The following is a 24,168-nucleotide window of genomic DNA, read 5'->3' on the forward strand; positions in this document are numbered from 1 at the left end:
TATGGGTACCAGTAATTTTGATACAGCCTGTATAGGCTTCTTCAAATTTGCAACTGGTTATTTTCACGATTTATCTTGACCATATTCTCACTCTGTTGTTCACGTTTTCCAGCTCGCTTTAATATATTCACCAATCGATGCATTTATTATTAATTTTGAAGTCCCATATAGTATTTAAGACAAGAAAGCATTTATTTATCTTTAATTAAGCTTCTTTTTTATCATGTTTATATACGCTTCTTCAAATTGCAACTGGTTATTTTCACGATTTATTTTTATTTTTAAAGTTGTTATTGTAACACCAAAAATGGCATGAAATAAACGTTTTATTTCGTGATTTTATTTGTCGTCAGTAAAAATCTTATTTCGGGTCTTACAGGGTGTATCAAAATGATTGGTGGCCAAGACTGCACATCAAAATGCCGGATAACATCCACCTTATTCATGTTATTTGTACATTTATGTTATAAAAGGTCATAACGATAAATGTTGTAGTCATTTCAAGAGGATCTTATGTTGAATGTGGAAGAAGCATGCGTTACATTAGACAACAAAGCTGATGGGTAGGCCTACAGTACCAATCATTTTGATACACCCTGTATAATGTATGATATTAATGGTAGGCGATGAACAATATTTTTCTTTTGTTATTGCTATTGCTGTTGTCGAATGTTGTTGTAGTTGGTGAAAGTTAAGCCTTCAACATTTACACGTTTTTAAACGTTTAAATACATACATTACAGTAACCGTTTCATACATTTAATATTTATTATACATGTACCAAACAGTCCAAGCTAAACCTTTGAACGAGTTAATAAAAAATAAATGCACATACATCCAGCTTGACGTCATGTGTATGGCAATGGCATGTTATATTATGTATTTTACTGTCGAGCAATCGAAAGAGCTCGAAAGGGCTTTTGGCAAGCAAATAGTATCTGTGGCACAGAACTATTTGAAAGTTGATTGATCAACAAGGTGAACAAATGCCACCTTTTTGTATGTCTGAACCAGTTGGTGTCAACTAATTCGTCAAAGCACAGAAATTTCTATACACTAATTAGACGCTTCAACGGTTAACAGCGCCGCCTACCGAGCACAGCTACCAAAAGTGACAGAAATACAGCATCGCTCGTTTATGATGACTTCTCTCATTTCGCTTCTTGTTTTATGTCCCGAAAGACATAAGAAGCCAAAACATTTAAACAGGAATATTTATTGAATATTTTTGGTTAATTTTGCCTTAACCGTTCGTATGGATTTAGCAGAACGCTGACCGTTCCAACAGTATGGTGTGCCATTTCTGCGTTGAAATCAGGAGAACTCTCTATTAATCGGTGTGGGGAATTTTAACACGATTATTCGCATGAACGATAATACCAACACCTTTCCACAGAGGAATAATAGAATCCGAATAGCGCTGGAATTCAGGAAGGCTTTCCTCAACACCGCAACATGGTATATACTTATGAATAATTTACCCTTTCCTTTAACTTGAATTTGACTTTTGAAATCAAAACTCTGAATTTGTTTTTAAAAAAACATTGAGGTTTTGAGGCCTTACATGTAAGAACTTTTCTAAATGCTGGATAGCTCTGGATTCACAATGGATATTGGCGATTCGACATTTGTCGATATTGATTGAATCGGACTCAAAAGTAAGTTTGCATTCGATAAAATCAGTATTTAATTGTTCATAAAGAAACATTCAAATGTTTGTAAATATTTTCAACTGGATATATGCATGGTTCCAGATCTGATAATATACATTTGTAGGTAACCAGACTACACGCGACTGAATATTTCTTGGCAGCGCGGTTGGTCATCACTGCCGATGCAAGTTACGTTGGTCTTGTGCACCATGCAAAGCCTTCTCTGCCCGAGTTTATTGGTCATTTCCCAATATTTTGTTGGATATCACCGTCTTTCCAATTGCCTATTACTAATCTAGAGAGAGTAAATGCACGGTCAACATGGAAAAATAGTGACATTCATGTTCAGATATTGTGACCGATGATTTTAAGTTTTTCAATTTCTAAAAGCTCATTCATCAAAAGCGTTTTAGATCTGCACACGGTTCTGACAGCCACCAGCAGGTAAAAAAGCCAGACCGGTAAACCTTATTCATATAGAACCTTATTCTGCGAGACTCTTATCGCATCATTCCAGACTTGCAAAAGGGTGAAAATTGAATGATCCTGTTTCATACTTTCCTGATGGCCTGGGTGAAATTTGCTCGATTTTCTCAAATCACACTAGCATACACCTTATGATATGATATGATTTTATTAACCTGCACAACATCGCGGCCAAACGGCCGAATTGCATTATACAAGAGACAATAAACAAATATTATGAAAGAAATCAAATACACATAATTATAAAGTAAAAAAACAAGCAACTTGGCATGGAAAAACAGCAGAGAGATGCAAAAGGGCACAATGGGAAGCCACCAGCACACAAGCTACTACTGCTTATTCAACAGATTAATGTAGTAGGGAATGGGGCTTTCAGCAAATCTGCTTGTGCGTGCACGCAATTTGGAGATATGGGCTGCATTTCTCAGCTGTCTTCCATGGACTTCACTTCTACTGGAGGGAGCAACATCTTGGTACGCTCTGATTTAGCAAGCGATTGCGCGAACTTAAGCGAGTGTTGTTCCCTCCTGGCAGAGAGAGAGTCTAGCTTACATACACTAACTGCATTATCATACGAAATATAATTAACACCCAAAATGATTCTACATGCCCTTTTTTGGACTCGCTCAAGTGTATTTGATTGTTTCACAGTGAGCGATGAATGCCAAATGGCATCAGAGTATTCCAACAGGGGACGTATAACCAACGTAAACTGTGGTCAGCTCCGAAACGTTGAAACCAAAACGTTTCAGAGAACGGAGCATGAAGAGGCGTTTGTTAGCACACTTGCACATGTGATCCACCTGGGCATCCCATTTAAGATCTTGCTGTATGAAGATGCCCAGGACTTTGGCAGATGAAACAAAAGAAAGCAATGAATGGCCTATCTTCAGAATGGGATGAGAAGTTGGGTTTCTCATGAAACAGATTTGAATGGCTTGACATTTGTCAGGGTTGAGTTTCAGGTGGTTACTTACAGACCAGTCCAGGAAGTCATCAAGATCAGACTGAAGGTTGCCTTTCTCTACACGCACGGTTCTCAACGAATGTGAGATCGTCGACATATTTCCAGTAGTGAGAACTGCAACCTTCAGCAGCGTCGTTGATGACAGCCTGGAAAATGATGGGACCAAGTTTGGTACCTTGCGGGACACCAGCACACAAGGGGCATACTCAGATAAGGTTTGGTTATATCTCACACACTGAGTGCGATTATTGAGGAAACTGCAAACCCAAGGAACGATAGCCCCCCTATCTCTGAAAGAGTCTCAACTATTTATAAGATCAAGCTATCTAGGGTAGCATCTTCCTAGAATCTTATCTCAACGCGGGTCTCAATCATGTCAACATGTAATGATTTGTTTTCATTATTTCGTTAGCTCCTTCGCACTCTGCAAAAATTAGGCTTTGCGAAAATACAGTGCACGTAAATGACTCCTATAGCCTAATATATAATTACTATTAATTAGATCTAATTTGCATATTTGTATATAGACAACTATAGCAATTGGCGTGGGCATTTGTAAATTAAGACTAATTAAATATGTTTATGTTTTCAATTATTATTATGTTGTGAAACATAACTATTGACACTTTTCATACAGATATTTTCCTGAAATATTGATACAAAGAATTTAACCTTTCTACCCATTTTTTGTGACAATGTCATTTATCAAACACACTTTTATAGCAATTTTCCAAGTTTTTCATTTTTGATAACCAACAAACAGACAACTTAAATCTTAATTATGATATTTTTACTACCACTTAAACGCAATAATCGCTCAAATAAATTACCCCCCCCCCCGAGACACAGAGAGACTTGATGGAGAGAAGAGAAAAAAAACCCCAACAACAACAACAACCGCGATTAAAATGAGCATAATTTATAGATGAAAGCAGTAAAGTTGCAAATAATTATACCTAGGAAGAGGGAATCGGTTTCAATATATCATATCTGGGAGATATATTTGATGCATAAGCATATGCTTGTGATCATTAATTAAGTATTTCCTATTTTTATTATGAAATAAGTTTTTATCAAAGAGTATGATAACCCGTGTTGTTTTGTATGAAACATGATTACATCTGGCCTGATCCAGCAATATTATTCACATCTGCACATTTAATACACTCATCATGATATAAAAATGTCTCAATTTTGTTACAAATTAATTTAAATTTCTTCCTTGCCAGGAAACCGTAACGAAAGAGTACTGACACTATATAATAACACTCCTCGAAATTATATAGGTTTAGTAGATAAAATATTATATACATTGCATATTCCTCATCCGCTGGAAAAAAAGCGAATATTAATTCCATTGCGTAAGAAAAAATGACCTGTGGCGTTAATTTTGTAGAAAAGCTTTTCCCTCTTCGCTCACTGCTTAATCCTTATAAAATTGGATGAAAGTATTGCGTCTGCATTTTGATTATCATGATGAACTTCACCGTGATCATACTGATAATAGCTTCATGAGATGATGATGATATGACTGGGCTATAAAAGCTTCGTGCATCTTCATCATTATTATGTTCCCTAATTCACGAGCGCGAGCAATAGGCCTAAATGCAAAAACATTATACGTTTATAAATACTAAATTTGACAAATTCATCTCTCTCTGTCTCTGTTTGTCTATGTCTGACCCTCCCAGTACATGTCTGTCGTCTGTATGTCACTATGTCTCATCCCCTCTCTGCAGTCTATCTTTAGCAAAGTCATAGTTCATTGAATTTACAACCGTATGACAAAACAGGCGAAAATAGTAACTTTTTGCACAAGATTCGTGCAAATTGCTCATTCTAATGAGGCTACTATAAGTGTGCTCTTTCATTTAATGACATAAAATTTGAAAAATATTGCACGGAGCAAAATTCTGATTGGATGAAGGGAACACTTGAGGTCATTTGACAAAAAACAATCACAAAGGCCTATTTTCCAGCTAGAAGCTCACACGGCTCTTACGATGCTATACACTCAACCATGTAATCAAAGACTGTGTACAGAGACAATTCACTGCTTGCTTGGAAGCTCTTGGACGAAAATGTGTGCTCAGGTGTATCGAGGTGGAAACTGTGCATGGATGGTTTATAAGATAATCATTTTTGAATACAAACCTTTCTGTATCTTTCTAGCACTCTGTCTGTAGGGGTGGGTGTGTGTGTGTCTGTATGTCCATCATCTATTGGCGGTTCCCCGCGCGGTTGTCGGTCTTTGTTTCTCACTGTCTCCCTTTTCCCATCTGTAATCTGTATGTCTGCAGGGCCGGATTTACCTTTTTGGGGGTCCTGGGCCAGACCAAAATTTGGAGGCCCCAAACGCACTGTGAGGAAGGCATGTGCACTCAAGTGGCCAAGTTTTTAGATTTTACTAGGACATTTGCGCGCGAAAAAATTTCAATTTTAGATTATTTTAGCCCGGATTGAAATTGAATTTTGTTTAACAAAAGACCAGTGCGCGCGAAGCGCGCAAAATTTTGCAATTTTTGCCCAAAACATGGTGTTTTCGGCTAAAATGGAAGATGCACACTGCACAGGGCAATTTTGGGGGCCCCCTAAATTTGGGGGCCATGGGCCCGGGCCCATCTGGCCCTATGGTAAATACGGCCCTGTATGTCTGTCTGTTTACCTGTCTCTCTCTCACTCTCGTGTCGACTTTCTTCCCCTCTGTCTGTCTGTGTGTCTCTCAGTTTGCATGTATGTCCCCCACGTCTGTCTTTTTTGTCTCTGTCTCCCTTTCCCATTATTTTGTATATTTGTCTCTCCCTTGGATTCCCTCCCTCTCCCCTTCCTCCTTCCTCCTTCTCCTCCTCCTCTCTCTCTTTCGCTCTCTCCCCATCTGCATGTCTGTTTGCCTTTCTCTCTTTCCTCTTGTATGATTATTATAATTATTTTGTGTTATTATTTTCCCTTCTACGTTATACTAAAATGGTTCACCCACAACTTTTGTTGCCCATTTAAAATGTCTTCCCGTCAATTATTTGATTTGTTCTTAGTATAGTTAGTTTGTGAGTTTGTTTGTTTATTTGTTTGTTTTGTTTTGTTTGATTTTCCATTTCGGTTCCCGCTAGCTCGGAATTCCGGCTTATTTAAGGTTCGTTATTCAGTGGCGTAGCTATCCAGGGTTAAGGAGCGCGCGAAAATTTAAATCACGGACACTAAGATCCAAGCCGAAACGCTTTTTAGAAACATCACCTTTTTTCCCAGCAATAGCTGAAACATAAATATGCAATTCCAGGTAATCTGTGAACTATGAACTTGGACACCACAAAAAAATGTTTAAATTGGGTGACAGACCTAAATTGCGATTTATACTTTTTGAAAAATTGATGAATTTATCGAAAAACTTTTCGGAGATCTCTATACATTAACTTTCTCAATCCTTAAAGTGAGGGCGCCATTCTTTGTAGTTCCACCCAAATCACTATCAGGCACCTGACCCATACCTGCAGCTTTTCAAATTGTAGATAATGAACACATGTTTGTTTGTTTGTTTTTGTTTGTTTGTTTTGTTTCAGCTGCACCCCATACGCTAAATACAGCATATATGGTAGCGTAGTCAGGACTTCGATTTGCAGAGGGAGGGGAAAGCCGGGGGAGGCGGCTTTCAAGGGGGGGGGGGGGCAAAACTAAGACTAATGGTAAAAATGGCCTAAAAATACATAAAAATCCCGTTAGAGGGTGGCCAGCATCCCACAGGGGCAAGGCTTCGGGGGGGTTCCAAGAAAAGCTTTCAGCGCATACCGGATCAGAGTGGAAATGCAACTAATATAATGTTCTGGAATGTTGTTTGTGTTTTGACGTCCAGCTCTGTAAAATGTTTGTTTGTTTGTTTATTTATTTATTTATTCATTGTATCATATTTACCCAGGGTATCCTGACCAGCTAAAATGATGTATACACAGTGCCCTGCATTAAACATTTAAAAACCATAGGCTAACAGAAAGCAATGAGTAGACCTAATTATAAATCATAAACATAAAACGCACAAAACAACCAATTTAGCGAATAAACAATTAAACCATTGTTTTTTAATGCTCAGTTCAAGACGCATCTCTTTACCAAAAGACCAGATCATAGCCTAATTAGGGCCTATAATATTTGAACCCAGAATCTTGTAGTTCCCGAAAGGCCGCAAAAATCAGTGTTTTTTCTTAAGCTCGGGATCCTAGAGTCTTAAAAAAGGGCAATGATCAATGAAATAAGCAATTTCCCTTTTAGGATTTTGATCAAGATAAAGGAAATTAAATTAATACTTACAAGGAACTATTGAAGAAAGTTTTGTATCTGTTTGTGTATGGTTATTTTACAGATATCGTCTTATTATGATAAATATGATTTCTGCTTCAATATTTACGCCAGGAGATGGGAGTTTTGACTTAAAAAAAATCAACACATATTTCGCGTCACCGTCCCCTCACGTCGCTCTAAAATTTTGGAATACCCCCTTATTCTACCCCTTTTCTCCATTGAAAACTTAACATGAGGAGGAATATTATTCCTCCTCATGGTTTGAATTCAGATTCCCCCTCAAGACCCCCAAACAATCGGCTGCTCCTTAAAACTCACACTCCCCCCCCCCGGCGCGGCGTAAATATTGAACAGTCCCTTATTATTATTAATATTAGGGGGCTGGGATTTTCTTCGGAAGGGGAGATCCCAAATACTAGTAGGCCTATACTGGGGGCCGGGGTCATAAATTTTGGAGAGAAAAATAGGGGGGGTGTCATACAATTTTGATGACCAAAGGGATAAACCAGATAGTGTGTTTGTTTTATTTAAAAAAAAACTGATTTCAATACAATTTTAGCCTGTTATAGGGAGTAAGGTGTATCGGTGGTGGTGCACGGTGGGTATATCCTTCATTATGAAGGAACATATGCAAATATAATATCCAACCCCTAACCCTAATCCCTAACCCTAACCCTAACATATTTGTGACCCCCTTCCGAAGAAAATGCCAGCCCCCTTATTTATTTAGGCTATATTGCTAATGTTATACAATTATAGTGTATCATTATTAATATTATTAGGCCTGTAGGCCTATTATTGTTATTTTGATACTATTATTGACTTATTGTAATATTATTATTATCAAAAATTATATTATTATTATTATTTTTATTTGGGAAAAATTATTATGTTTTTTTTCTATATCAGAATGTGAAATGGCTATATTTACCTTTTTCATGACTTTTGAATATCATAAACCAAACTTAAAACTGAATCATGGTGGTGAATAGAAATATTTGTGTGGAAAATAAATTGTGCAAAGTTGTTATGAATGATTGCCATGGGTTCTTTTGAATTGCAATTTCAATTCTAAATCTATTTATTTTGATCTTATTTTCCATTCAAGCGAACACGTAAATTCAATGGGATAATTCACTTGCAGGTGGCCAAGTTCCATCCATGTGTATAATTGATTGATGATTAATATTCATTAGGTACTAATATTATAGAGGTCAATCCGACACCTTTCTAGCCAATCAGCGAGGATCTTATATCGCTGTTTATGGTGGCGGAATGCGCTCAGCTCTATGGGGTATCGTGGGTGGTTGATTACACACGAAGGGTCACCTGTGCACGTACCGTAATCCTCTCCCGTATTGTGTGCCTGTACATTTACTATTCAGAGACAAACAAATGAAGACACAGGAATCAGCGATTTACGATGTCAAATTCGACAGTTTTTCACTCCTAAATGGAGTCTTTCTTCTTTCAAATGTAATCTAAGGATAGCTAAGGACTAAAACCATGTTTCTGTCGATTTTTCAGCGATAAAACGGGACAGGTGAGGCCATACAAAGGCGTATAGCAGTGTGGATTTACCGCGGAGTAGCGAGCTTCGCGACGTGAGGGTCAGCTTGAAGCCCCAGTAGGGAACAACATGGCGTCTCGTTCTCCGAGTTTGGTGTGTTGTGTGTACATCGCTTTTGTGTCATTCCTAGGCCTGGGGCTGGTTTTACTGAACAGCGCGGAATTGGTGGAGGGACAGAGCATCTTATGTCCTGACGGTTGCGCCTGTTTGGGGGAATTGGTTGATTGTAGTCAACAAAAACTGACCCGGATTCCAGGACCCATCCATAGTTGGGTCACTATTTTGTAAGTATCTGTGATTCAATTTGCATGCAAAAAAGAACCGAATGCATGATGTTAGTAATGACAGGTCACACTTTACTCAAGTCATACAACACAAAATTTCTATATATTGATCAAATCATCATGATAATCAAGCGCTGTAAAATGTTACGAAGTGTTGCGATCCCGGGGTTGCGATCTGATTGGTATAAATATGATAAGGCCAAGTAAAATAAAAAAGATGTTTCACGTAAGAAAAAAAAAAAAAAAGGAGGAAGAGGGGGCTTTTTATTTTTTTATTTTTTATTGCACAGTCTGTGTAAATACCCATAATTAGAGCTGTTTTAGCGTACACAATAATGTTTGGAAAAAGGAGGAGGCCTCTTTTTATTTGTTGTTTTGATAGGTAGGACTAGTCACGATTATCGCACTTTCAGTTTCCCACGCGTTTGAACGGGAATTGGATTGCGTACTTTTTCGATGTCTGGTGAGCAAATTTTTTCAATATTTTGAGAAAATGATGTCAAATTTTCTAATCTGTATTGTTTGGTAATAATGTCTTTTGCCAATAGTATGTTTAAAGTTGTAATTTTGTGTTTTGATCGCAAAGATCGGATATTTTCGTTCGATTCAATTCTGAACCCTTCGCAAGGGTGCCGATTTCGCAGAACTTTGACGATAATTTTGCCTTTTGGACACTAAAATGCTTTCGATCCTTAATTTTGTTTCAACCGAGTCTTAAATTAGCAAGCACAATACGGTTGGTACCACTTTTATATACATTGATGAAATTTTAACGATTTTTTTTCAAGTTTCTAACCGGCGCCGTCGTTAAGTGTGTATTTCCCATTGACATCCAAAATGGGAAATACGAGTCTGATGGACATAGGAACGGCGTCCATGAGACTCAGCGAGTCTAGGTAGGACCCCTCTAAATGATCTCAAAACCTTCCAAAAGTGTTTCTTGTATATTAGCAAGGCTATAGAAAGCATCTCTCCTTCCTAGACATATTTTTTGAAAAGTTATGACTGAATTTCAAAAAATAAAAATACAATTGAAGAAACCTCAAATAAGGAAGCGGGAGGGGACGTGAAACATGTTTTATTTTTTATTTGGCCTAATATCTGCCCAAGTTACATGTCATGGACATGAGGAAACTTAAAATTAAATTTCATGCAGCCATTAATATTGTTGACAATGCAATGTCAACAATGCATGGACACTACGATAAACTGTACTTTATAATAAAAAAAGTAAGTGCCCTACTATAAGTTTTGCCTTCGGTGCGACGTCAAAATTATGCTGGATTTGGCAAAACATTAAATTATTCTGTCAGTCGAACATCAGGGCATGAACCGGCTAACAATAGCACTGGAGTGAAAACAACATTCGCATTCACTGAACTCTGAGTGTATCACAAGCTATCACACTAAGCTATTGTGCCAGGTTCGACTCTCTGCAAATAAAAATATGCGATAAGTTGTTTTCACTCCAATGCATGAATGGATGTGACGTGGCCCCGACCGAGAGAATATGTATTGTACGCGTAGGAAGACATGAAGAATTCTCCATCAAGACTCCATCCATTGTCATGAATCTTGTGCTATTCTAGAAATTGATGTTTTGGAATATACCCAGTTATCTACATACATGAATTGCATGTGAACATGTTTGTAGTCGGTGATTACAACTGAAGTTTCAAATTCACCAGATCTAATTCATGTAAACAAATGCACAGGGTCCAAAAGTTCGTTTTGTCATGGCACCTATTTTTAAAGGCAGTTTAGCTAAATCATACTGTCCCTTGCCTTGGCACCAAGACAATCACATCATTCACATTTAATAAAGTAAAGAATGTGTGTCACAGCACTGTGGTCATAATTTTAATTTAAAATGCATTTTAGGGCACTTTACTCTGATCAGCTCTTAATAGGCGGGACTCATAACATCGTGGATTGATACAGAATGGCGTACACACAGCTAGGCGCAGCACCTACGCGAACTGCGTTTTGCGTGAATGATGCGTGCTTTTGTGAATTTACGCGTGCGTAAGTTGGAACTTTATTGACTCGCGCAGTAAGTAATAATTCCCGCCTATTAAGAGCTGATCATAGTATAAGTGTGCCTTAAGGGGGTACTACACCCCTGTGGTAAATTTGTGACTATTTTTGCATTTTTCTCAAAAAATAATAACACACTGGTAACAAAAGTTATACATATTATTGGGGCAAGGAATCCAATTACTACACTGAAATTTCAGTGACTCAAGACAAGCGGTTCAGTATATATGATAGGAAACGAGGTACATCCTAGCGGTACCTTATTTCTTATAATAAATAACAAACCGCTTGTCTTGGGTCACTGAAATTCCAGTGTAGTAATTGGATTCCTTGCCCCTATAATATACATAACTTTTGTTACCACTGTGTTATTAATTTTTGAGAAAAAATGCAAAAATAGACACAAATTTATCGAGGGGTGTAGTACCCCCTAAAATGAGGTTATTTTGGTCCCTGAAAATCTGAATACATAAAATTATAGGCCTGAACACCAAGATTCAGAAAATGGTAACTAAATCACAACACAGCCTGGGTTCAAAAATGACTGATACTCGGCAAATCAGTTCTCGAAAGGAATTTCTTTTCTCCTGTTCGTCTTGCAGTGATCAATCGTATGTATTTTGATTTCAAAAATAAATGTGTACATTTGCATGTACAGATGTACTATGCATGTGCAGTAATTTTAAAATCTAGAATCATTTAATTTGCATCAAATTTAGCGCCTGCGGAGAATCTGTTAAATTTCCTGCAAATTGTAGTCACTGAATTGAACCAGGAAGCTCAACATTCTACTGTTAAATTATTTTTAATTCTCAGTACAAGTGCGTGCGCTACCGGTATGCCTTTTCGCAATCGCAAGTCGTAGTTGACTTTGCACTTCATGAGAGGCTCCAATCTTGGCGACCGGCTGCTAAGTAACAACATTGTGTGACATTGCATGGTGTAATTGGTTCAATTTTTTTCATGTCATGTATCGTTTACAATGTCATGCAATGTACATTTTGTATCCCGAGATTTAAATGTAGCAACAGTACGGTAGTTCCTGTGTGAAAAAGGTTAGCCTACATGTGGAAACCAGGAATCTGTCATCCCAATCAAAAGGGTACATAATCCCAGTACTGTACCGTTCATGAACAATTTGCACTAATTTGCACTGCAACTGCCCTGGTCTAGATTTGGTACATGATACAATATATTCTCTGTTGGCTGTAAGTGTAATCTAAATTTCAAACAAGTACGCTTTCATTGATTTGAATGTCCGTCTGTGAAGTATAATTGGCAGGCGACCACAAGTCTAATGTACAATGTTTAAAGGACATTTCATCTTTACTAGCAATTTTTAAGCAAAGCAAAATGTGTGATTCTTTCAACAACATTGTAAAAAAATGTAAAAACTCACATGAACATGTGGTTCGGACATATAGGTCACATGGGTGTACAGTGATAAGAACTTCTGATCATATTCATTACCCTCCAATGGTCCTGAATTTGTGCTTGTTTTGTGATTAACTAAGTAGGTGTAAAGCTATCAACTGCTTGGTTTTTATTTTGCCTTAGGACTAAAATCAGAGCAAAAAATACAGAAAGTGCAATCACCGGACATGTGTACTCTTTTTCTTCACTTTTCATCAGATAAAAACACAAATCTCATTGGGATAAGTAGCATTAGAATGATATTACTTCTGCAAGATGCACACTTACTGTGACTAAGACTGACCTATACAACCTTAGGCTAAGGGGAAGTTATGTACTGGTTTTGTGCCAGAGTTTACATTGAAAAAAAGGGAAGAAAGAAAAAATCATTCACAAAACAAGCATGTAAGTTGTATTTGGCATGACTAAGAAGAGATTTGAAAGTCTGAGCTCTATTTCAGAATGGAATGTTAATGGAATTCCAACATAGAATTTGATGTAAAAGTTAATCTAGAAGACTTAAGTCTGAAAGTGAAATTAGTACCGTACACAGGTAGGCCTAGAACTATTTTGCAAACTGTCATTGACTTACCTTATTTTGCTAGTATCAGAGCACACATATTTGATTTTTGTATAGCACTCATATTCATAATTTACATGTTATTGTTAATTGCTTTTAATATTTTATTGCAAAATTAAAATATGCAAGCAAGTTTTTGAATTCATGAAAATTAGCATGGACACAATTTTGTTTTGACGCTCTTCTAGTAACCTAAAGCATAATCTGCTCATTTCAGTATTCTGTAAGACTGTACATCACTACATGTGATACTGTACTGATAATGCATGTTATGGAATATTTAATATTTTGTTGTTTTAGAAGACCTGTCTTATTCAAACAGAATTACAATTTCTTGACAGTCTAAAAGTCTGTTAGTGTCGTAAGGTGGATCTTGGAGCTTTATTGACAGGTCTAGCCAATTTCAATTAAATTTTAGTCAACAATAATAAATAATAATATTCTCCAGTCCATCCATCATGATCATAAACTGTCAAGTCTGAATTATTCCACCATGACTTGGACAAGATGACTGATTACATCCTCCTTTGTATCTCATACAAATTTCTCAATATTCATGGTCACATCCTCTTCAACATCTAGGTGTCCATCAAAGCTTTTGTTGCCTCTACCCAGGTGACCACCTACTCACAATCCAATGGACCATTGCTGAATGACCACATCAATTGGTATTGTCATGTTACATCATAGTACTTGACAAACCAATAGGAGAAAGTTATTGGCAGTTCCTTTCACACACAAAGCTCATTGATGCCTCTTCAATACAATGAGTAAGGGGAAATTTACTCAGGTGTTGGCAGCTACTTTGAAACACTTGAGTCTATTGTCATTACCTGGTGAACTCAAAATATATGTTGACCTCTAAATATTCAGTGCTTGTTATTTTGCTTGAAACAGGAAACAAATCATACACAATTATTTTATTTAGTAAAAATTGCTTTCCTAGACACCAATTTTAGAAAGTATGGGCTCAACATCTATTGTGTCAAAAGTTGCTATACAACTGTAAATTGCAACAATGTTGTATTTCAGTGGCATGATTGCCTCTTCAAAAGATTGTATTTATCTTAATGAGTGGAATAATTAATACGGCTTGCCTCTTCAAAAGAATGGTTAAAATATTATTTTTTTTTTTTACTAGTAAATGTGGATGTTGTAGGGGGTTCAAAGGACCCTGCCCTTTGTAGGGGGGTTCAAAGGACCCTGCCCTAACTACATGTAAAGCAGGCTGACTCATGAACAAAATGTTACTTCTTCGTCCTGACTTCTATAGTTTATGAACATTTTTGTGTCAGCAGATAAAAAGTGCATTAAATTGAACATTGTTGCCATGTTGTTCATAATTACATGGCAATCTTCTGGCAATGTGTGTGGCTTTTATAAGGGGCAAGCAAGGGTAGTTGTAACCATGCCAAATAAACATAAGGAATCAGGCAGGCTTGAAATTGAACATTTTATTCGCGGAAAGGTCATGGTGTTGGTAGATATCCTTAAGGGCCTTGGAGATAGAGAGCATTGTGGGTAAAGTTGAAAGGGGTACTTTTGCAGTCACCCCTGTCCCCGTCACATGTTCATCATGAAGACTCTTGGGTTTTGAGAAATATTCCACAATTCCAGTGTGTTTTGAAACTTTTTTTTTGCCTTCAAACATTTTGCCTAAATTGATGATAAAATAAGTACCATTTTGATTTTTGTAAAGAAATTTTTAGACTAGGTTTATCCATCAAATATTAATATAATTATAATTAATGAAATAGTTTGATTCCTAATCAAATCAAATTCTAATAACAATTAACATTTATAACTAAACATTTTGTACCAATAACCAAGTTCTTACTTTGTTGTTCCAAGTCTACATCAAATTGTTTCAATTTAATCAGATTTCAGTTGGAATAATAATTTCTAATAACATTCCTAATATCATTTATAATTAAAAACTATATTTTCTACCAAGTTCTTAATTAGTTTTTTGTTCAAGACTAAAATCAGTTTGAATAATAATTTTAGCAGTATGTTCTTAAATTGTTGGCCAGGCCTAGTTTTTTTCCTTAATAAATTAAACATAAAGAACCTTATTTTATTTGTTGAATACAGGCACCTTCAAGGCAATAAAATAACAACAATACCTGATGATGCTTTTGTTGGATTAAGCAACCTTAGAGAATTGTAAGTATTATTGTAATTGTAATTGTCTTTATTTTGAATAATATAGTTAGAAGTAGTTTTTTTTTACTAAAATTGTTCTGTTGCAACTTACAAGACTGTATTCGTTTCGCTAAGGCCGTATAAAATTAATGTTTTGGTTCCCTGACCATAGATATTTCATGAATTGATGAGGGAGGGAGGTTTTTTCCTTTAATTTAAAATTAATTAGCATTTTTCAAATGTGAGATTCTTGGAAATAATCCTTTTTCTCTTATAAATGTAAACTATTATGTTCAAAGCTTTTCTAAAGCATTCCAAAGTCTAATTTTTGTTGTTGAAAAGTCTAACTAAAACTAAATCTGACAAATCCCAGAAATTGAGTGAGGGAGGGGACGAGAACCAAAACATTAATTTTTTTTGCCTAACTTTAATAGCGCATGCAAGCAGGCCGTCACATGATCAAGAACAAACAAGCTGTCGTTCGTGACGCATCGGCACATAGGGTAGGAAGGAGTGAGAGATGGAATATATCATCAATTGGAATGATACTTGTTTTGTTGCTACCAGCCTTTCCATGGTTCATCCAAGCTGGATCTCATTTGTGGTGTAGGTGTTCAGTCCCAATACTCCTGTCCCTCCCTCCCTCCCACCAGTGGAAACTTCCAGCTAGACCTTACCAGGGATCATACCCGGTCTGGGAACTTGCACTAAAGAAAGGAGGATATTTATTTGGGTAAAGCTGTTGTGTATCACATCATTGGCCTAGATTACATTTGGGAGGATGACATAGAAACCAAATGTAGATAGAGCACGGTGGTGAAAGATGCAACAGGCATGTCAGTTCTGGAGGGAAATCATGATTCATGTTGCCATGAACTTCACAAAAGCATTGAAATTGGTGACATCTCAAAGTTAATTTGATTACTAATGAAATTTGGGACTATAAGTCTGTACTGGTGGCCAGTTGAGAATTTAACTCATTTTATGTTTTTTTAAGTGCTAAACTGATTTTGGTGATGAATTCGGCATAATTATTGCAATGTTGTAAAAAGAATCTGTTTGACAGATGGATGATATTTGACAATCAGATCTCAGGAGCATCCAAATGAAGGAAAAGGGTGCAGTGTTTAAGGAAACTGACAAAAGTCAGTGCGGAAATTAAGAGGATTTGTCCAAAGACGAAAGGTTAAATAAGAACAGATGAATTGGTAAGGTCGCATGTCACAAATAGGTCACCCAAAAATGGAGGAGCCGTAACATGAAAATGCTTTCTTCACACTTCAAGTTTGGTTTATTCTGAAAGTATAGTACCTATTGTGGAAAGTTTGGTGTCATTTTGTAGATAATTATGTTCTTTATCAAATACAAAAACCCCAAGTCAATTGGACAACTACTTTGAGATTTATACTTCAATATGTAAGATGTGTCAATGGGGGAGCCGGGGGAGCTGGGGCGGGGGAGCCCCATAGGGTTGTACACAAAATTGTGAAAATATGGCAAAGTTCAAACCTTCGTATCTTAAAAAGTACAGCTAGCATGGACCACAAATTGCACATTATATCATCCTGGATTGTAGATCTACCTCATAGTAGATCAACTGTAACAAAAGATGTAACTAATTAATTGCCTAATTAAATGCTAATTAAGACAGTTTTTCCTATTATGTTACTGTACAAAGTGTACACATAATGCTCTGACATTTCTAAATGGCCTATCTTTGGCCCGAAGCATCCTGCTTATTCAAAAGTACACATATTTTAAAGGAAATTTGATGAGGAATTCAATTATGCTATTAGTTTTAGTGCCAGAAATGGAGGAAAAAAGTTTTGATTGATAAATGTCATAAAATTGTAAAATTATTTTACAATTTTGACCACCCTGTATGTTTAACACAAGGGATACCAAACTCTTTCTTCCTAATTTGTTTGATGGGCCCATGAAATGTCTTTCTGAATCCATATTTATTTTGAGCTACATAGCTTTCAGAAAAGAAAAATATGGGGTTCACTGTGACAAGAAATATGCTAATTTTGTTGATGTACCACCCTGTATATTTCTTACCCACCCTGTATTATGATGCTATATTTTGTTGATTTGGCATCCTTGTAATATAAGCTTTCCAGAAATATATACTTATAATGGTCTAAAATGTATTTATTAAAAGTTGTGTTGAAGTGAATCACAATTGGTGATATTTTCCTCATTTTACATTATGTTACACAAAAGATGACCAACTCATGACATGCGACCGTATAGGAGATATATACAGATATCTAGAAAAAATAGTTCAGAGATACTGTGACAGTGGAAATTTTTGTAAAACATTAATTTCGCGCTCAACGTAGCTACCGCGAAATAACAACATGCGTATGTGTTCTTTTTTGTATAGGATTAGGAATGTTAAAAACAAAGTGGTTCAAAAATTGCAAATGTGTGAAAAATTCCATATGAAATTACAAATGTACGTAGATGTTTCTGAGACTCTTGCTCTACCTGCCTGTTCCTCCCATATGTGGTTAAGTCGGAATACTTTACTACCACTTGTTCTCCCCTCCCTTTCAGGTAAATAACTGAAATTAAAATTGAAGATAGTTCGCAGTCTTCGTTTTAGAAAGTTGTAAAATTGTAAACTTGTACTGCTCTGAGAATTAGATCTCGGGTTAATTAAAAACAAATCAAATAAAAGGATTTTTTTTTTCAGTAGGGTATACGACTATACGTGCATGATTTTGAACACATCTGGTGTTTTTGGAATTTCTTTAGGATCATGATTTCAGGCCAAGTTTTCAATACTAAATCTTGGAAACTCTTGGAAGAAGACCAGCTTGTGATTCATTATAAAATACCCATGCTAGACATTGTTTGTGATTAATGGCACCCTTAGGCCTCGGATCAAGTCTAGAGGGACGGGATGAATCTTCCAACTCAACCCAATATCCTTTGATCAGTTTTGACTGATCAAATCCTGTAGGTTGCTTGGTTTAGTTTGTCATGTGAGTTTTAATTTAAACGGTATTTAAATTAAATTGGGTAATATTAACCAAGGTTAGCTAAGGTCAATCCTCTTGAACAATTATTCAAGTGCAATTTTCTTCAATTTAAGTTCAAGTTTAATATTTGGACTAATTATGACTAAAGAACAATGAAATTCAAAATTCTTCAGTTACATGTACTCGTATTTGCATACCAAACTTGTACACACGTATTTGATGAATTCTTGGTTTGTTTATTGTGAGTCAAAAACGTGTATTTGTTCACTTGTTCAAAATATACATATATGTTTGTTTTGTTGGATGTTCACTCTTACGTATAGTGAAAGATAAAGAATTTATCTTGAATGACTCTTGTCCTGGCGTCCAATTTTTCGTTAATACAACTTTAATCTCAATTGTAATTGGCTGGGTCAAGTTCTGTTTAAACTTGCCAATCTGTGCAATCCTTGTGACTCAATAAACCATGGCATACATTTGTACAGTTTTGTTGAAGTGAGCTTTGCAGCGTGATTGTCTTCATAAAGAGTTACGATACACTTATTTGGTTTGGGGAAGGGGGAGGATCAGGATACAGTAGCAAAAGCTCTTTGTGACATGTGCAATAATCTCAATCTCATACATGTCATGCAATGAAAGCCGATCTCCACTTCAGCAACAACAAAAATTGTTTGTAAAACTTGATCAGATTTATTGTTCAGACCATGAGCGGGCTTTCCTGAATGATTTCAAAAACATGGTCATATTTTATTGCAATATGGATTGTATTCATTTCCGACTTTAATTTATTTGCTCAAAGATCCAAGTACAGTTTTAGTCATGTCTGTATCTGTAGGGGCATTGCTATGTAAACTAGTTAGCTTTTGATTTCTCTTGTGAATTGGAAAACAGGGGGTCATTCAGTTCTGATAGGAATACAACCAAATTAGATCATGAAGTCCCAAGGTTACGTTCCAAGATGAGTTTAATCTTATCCGGGTTATCCCATCATTCAAATGAGTGATAGACTTGGAGAAGAACTTGAATAGCATGCAAAACAGTACTTACTTTAAATAGTTCTATGGTTGGTGAGATAATTCCTGATCATCCTGCTGCAAAGCATTATGCTCAGTTGACAGTATGGGTGGGGAATAGGGAAAAATGTTAAATCATGCAGGATTTTTCAATTTCCACAAATGACAATCCCATTCTGACATCAAATTATAGAATCAAGAAAGTATGTTTTACTGAATGCATTGAAAACCTACTAGTATAAAAAAAAATACCGATATATGCCTTTGGATGCAATTAATGTTTTTGTTTGGTAAATCAAGCCCTATTCACACCCAGAGTTAAATTAAAGCAATGCACACTGTGTATATCACCTCTGTATGACATTGTACATTGTGCCTGTAAATGGATGGACATAGTACATGTAATGTCAAAATGGATGGGAACTGTTACAGTATCCTGTCACTATTTATGATAAATTTGTGTTGTAGCAGAAAATCGCAAACCGGGACCTTGTTCCGAATGATAACACATGATTGAAGTCCATCGCCTGCGAGATAAGGAATTGTATGTTGTGTTATATCGTGTGTTCTTTATTTTTGGTTGGTCTTAGATTTCCTTTATTTGTCGGTAGTGGGTGTTGAATCAGGTGGGTCGTGTAAACAGTATTATCAATTAGCAAGTATCGTTAACATGTTGGTAGATCACACCTGCAGTGATACTATTGCAGATAATTAGGATGATGAGAACCCAAGTAGATTACATAGGGCAAAATTCCATCAGATTAGGCCAAAAAAGGTTGGTCTTTTAGAAACAATTGACCTGAATCAAGATCTTTATGTAATACTAAATCAAAGTTTTAATTGAATTGAGACATTCTCCAATATCACATTAATACCTACATTTCAATGGATGATCAAAGGCATTTTACATGACCAATATAACTAGGTTGAAGTTCACAAGTTCTACTTTGGTTTTGAGCTGGACCCATATTTTTAACCATGTCCATGTCCCTTCCACTGATGAGAAATTGAAAGTGCAGCATATCCTGTATGAATGCCACTAGGATCCACAGCATGCTCATCTATCAGGGTCCAGTTCTTAAACCCCAATACATTTGTACATTCATTGAATGACCTTAGAAGATTTGGGTACAAAAACTCATATTCTGCAACTTGAGGTCAAATTTTGCATGTAATTGAGGTTATTGGACTATGTCATTGGGATGAGGCTCTTGTGGGCCATAGTGTGTCATTGAATGTGGCAGGTTTGAGATAGCTATGCATGTTGGCTAAAGACTTGCATCATACAACAAGTTACATGCGATAAAGCAATCTGAAACAAATTTAGGATGCTTACGAATCATTCCCCTTTTAAATTTCTTCTAAATTGGCGATTCGTGAGCCTTTGTAATTTGATTATTTGGGTTGGTGATGAAAGCATTTAACATGTTGGTAGATCACACCTGCAGTGATACTATTGCAGATAATTAAAGATGATGAGAACCCAAGTAGATTACATAGGGCAAAATTCCATCAGATTAGGACAAAAATGTTGGTCTTTTAGAAACAATTGACCTGAATCAAGATCTTCATGTGTATGTAATACTAAATCAATGTTTTAATTGAATTGTGACATTGTCCAATATACCTACATTTCAGTTGATGATCAAAGGCATTTTACATGACCGTCCATAACTAGGTTGAAGTTCACAAGTTCTACTTTGGTTTTGAGCTGGACCCATATTTTTAACCATGTCCATGTCCCTTCCACTGATGAGAAATTGAAAGTGCAGCATATCCTGTATAAATGTCATTGAATGTGGCATAGCTATGCATGTTGGCTAAAGACTTGCATCATACAACAAGTTACATGCGATAAAGCAATCTGAAACAAATTTAGGATGCTTACGAATCATTCCCCTTTTAAATTTCTTGTAAATTGGCGATTGGTGAGCCTTTGTAATTTGATTATTTGGGTTGGTGATGAAAGCATGATAGCACTGGATAGGTCATTTTTGTAGTCAGGAAGTTTTAATCAGTGTCATTTGTTGAGGTTACATTAGTCACAGTTTGTTGTCATAAAGATGATTACATCCATGACATTATATGGTGCATGATCCATGGCCGACTGTCCAATTAATGGGCTCACGTCAGGCAGCTCAATGTTTTATTAAGACAATGTGCTTGAAATTGATGCAGCGATATTGGTCATGACATTGGCAACTGGGTCATACAACTAAGTCACCAATAATCATTATCTCTACCTTCATTTAGGGGTAGTTGACTAGTCGTGACTTTTGATAATGATATGGGAGCTCCCTTGTCAGCTGAATATTCTTTGTATATTGTTGTACATGTAAGAACCGCTATGTTCAAGTAAGCAGCTTCAACTATAGATATTTCAGTTTGTTCAGTATCAGGGTGACCTATATGGTGTGTCAAGATACACGTACCTGACCCCAGAGGCTACATGCATGTAAATGTACAAACATGGCGCATGCATTCTAATTTTGATCAATTTCAGATACATATTTTATATTACCGTACCAAATTTTCGCAAAATGAGAAAAAATATAGGCTGTGTTAGATAAAACTTGGCACCTCTATAATCCTAGTGCTAGGATCAGCTTTCCTGCCAATGACGACTTTGTGTTAATCCCCCTCCTACCCCTTGTTGACACCTTCTTGGAGTATTGATACAAAATACTAGGGAAGCAATGGATAAGATGACAGAATATGAAAATTAAAAGGGAGGGGGAAAGTACTCTTTCACTCAGTCAGGGTATAGTGTACTATTTAGTTTACCGGTCCCCTGTGTGTTGAAGTGATAGGAAGGAGATAGCAGGACTTACTTGGTGTTGAGAGTGAAGGGATGAGATCTATCATGAAACTAGCGATAGAGTGGATTTGTAGTCAGAAGGAGAGGTGTTGACTATACCCAGGATTTGTGACGAAAATGACAACTCTGAGATTATGTACAAACTGTATGAAGGCACACACACAAAGTTACACACACAAACAAAGTTAAGGAACACATGCACGCAGCGCACATACTCCGGTTTATCCTTAGTGTAAGAGAGCATGATATCATTGATATGCTAATAAGATTAGAGTTAGGGTTGGGATTTAGGGTTAGGGTAGGATTAGGGTTAGGTTTAGGATTAGTGTTGGGATTTGTTTGGATAGTTCACCCCTACCCCCACTCAACAGACAGATAAAAAGTATAATGAATATTGAATGATGAAAGAATGATTAATTTAAATCTTCAAGTGGTGTGAACAATACCATAAGTGTAGGGCCTACATAGTAAGTTACAACCTTGGATACAAATCCAGCTTACTAAGTGGTCTTCTGTGATTCACTTTAGTTGGAACAGTACACTCAAATTTGAAGATGGGATAAACAGTTGTTTAAATTCCAAGGCAATAATTTGTTTGATAAAAGAAACTTACTATTGCTGACATTGACTCATGTATCGTCACATACAAAATAACCAGGTGGATATGCTGATATATAAAAGTCTATTTTCAATCATGTTAGGATGAATCTTTAGGGAAAGAATCCAAGGAAATAACACTTAAAAACGTAAAGGAACAATCCTTATTGGCATCTGTCAGTTGGATGACATGTCAAAGAAGTGTCGCCTTTAAAAGGTCCCTAAAGACTTGCACAATTAACGAAAAAAATTAAATGTTTAGAAAGGGCTTTACAATTTTCACTATCTAAATTAAAATTTAGAAAGTGAAAATTATCAGGTGATTTGTGTTACTTTTTGAGAGTACATGAAAGCCCAATCACCATGATCACAAGAGGAGCTCATCAGGAAGATCATGACATGAGGTGTGCTCTGGTGATGATGAAAACAATGGACTTGTGTCATGAGGTGAAGCAAGTTCCGGAGATGGGATGAATTTGGATTTGAGTTCTGTTTAGAATTCTAATATCCACAGGTTGTGTAGGCATAGAAAAATGAATGTTTGTTGAATGAATGTCTGGTAATTCTCCTGTAATTCTCTTGTAAGAATGTACAAGAGGGGGGGGGGGGGTGTGCATCTCTTTACATGTGCAACTGCATACTTGTACATACCGTACTGACGCGAGTATAGTCCCACCCCGTTTTTGGGTGAACATTTTTCAAAATTGGGGGGTGGGACTATACTCGAATTTCAAAAAAAAAAAAAAAAAAAAAATTATTTAATTTTTTTATTTTTTCAGTGGTGTCCCTGGACCTAGACCTAAATGCTAGGATCATTCATGGTTGACCTAAAAAAAAAAAAAAAAAAAAAAAATTTCAAAATGTTTTGTTATTTTTTAATGCATGAAAATTAATAAGTTGACATTACAAATTATCAATTTTCATATTAACTACACTAACACTCTTGCAATTTTTTTTTTAGGTCAACCATGAATGATCCTAGCATTTAGGTCTAGGTCCAGGGACACTACAAAACCAAAAAAATAAATAACTTTAAAAAAAAATTAAATTTTTTTTTTTTTTTTTTTTTTTTAAATTTCTGAAATTTTCCAAAAGTTTGGGGGTGGGACTTTACTCGAAGGTGGGACTATACTCGCGTCAGTACGGTACTTGTAAACATAAAATGTGCCTGTACATTGACTGTGACACAGGCATGTGTAAATCAAATTTGCCTTGAAAACTTTGAAGTTATATCTGTTGAAATCCGATAATGTGAATGCATTATAGGGGAATTTGTACATGACCAGGTGAGTTTGAATTGGCAGAAGGCACATCTTTGTTTGCCGGACC

General features: G+C 36.3%; 1 protein-coding gene across 1 annotated transcript in view; it reads left to right on the forward strand.

Annotated features, from left to right (window-relative positions):
* Window positions 1-1,143: 1,143 nt before the first annotated feature.
* Window positions 1,144-24,168, forward strand: part of LOC140148501 (leucine-rich repeats and immunoglobulin-like domains protein 1) — an 81,152-nt gene continuing 58,127 nt past the window's right edge. Inside the window, 3 exon segments of the mRNA XM_072170482.1 lie at window positions 1,144-1,658; window positions 8,920-9,246; window positions 15,371-15,442. Coding sequence (XP_072026583.1) covers window positions 9,032-9,246; window positions 15,371-15,442 — 287 coding nt within the window. The 5' untranslated portion in view covers window positions 1,144-1,658; window positions 8,920-9,031.

The sequence above is a fragment of the Amphiura filiformis genome, chromosome 3, assembly GCF_039555335.1.
Source record: "Amphiura filiformis chromosome 3, Afil_fr2py, whole genome shotgun sequence".
NCBI classification, from domain to species: domain Eukaryota; kingdom Metazoa; phylum Echinodermata; class Ophiuroidea; order Amphilepidida; family Amphiuridae; genus Amphiura; species Amphiura filiformis.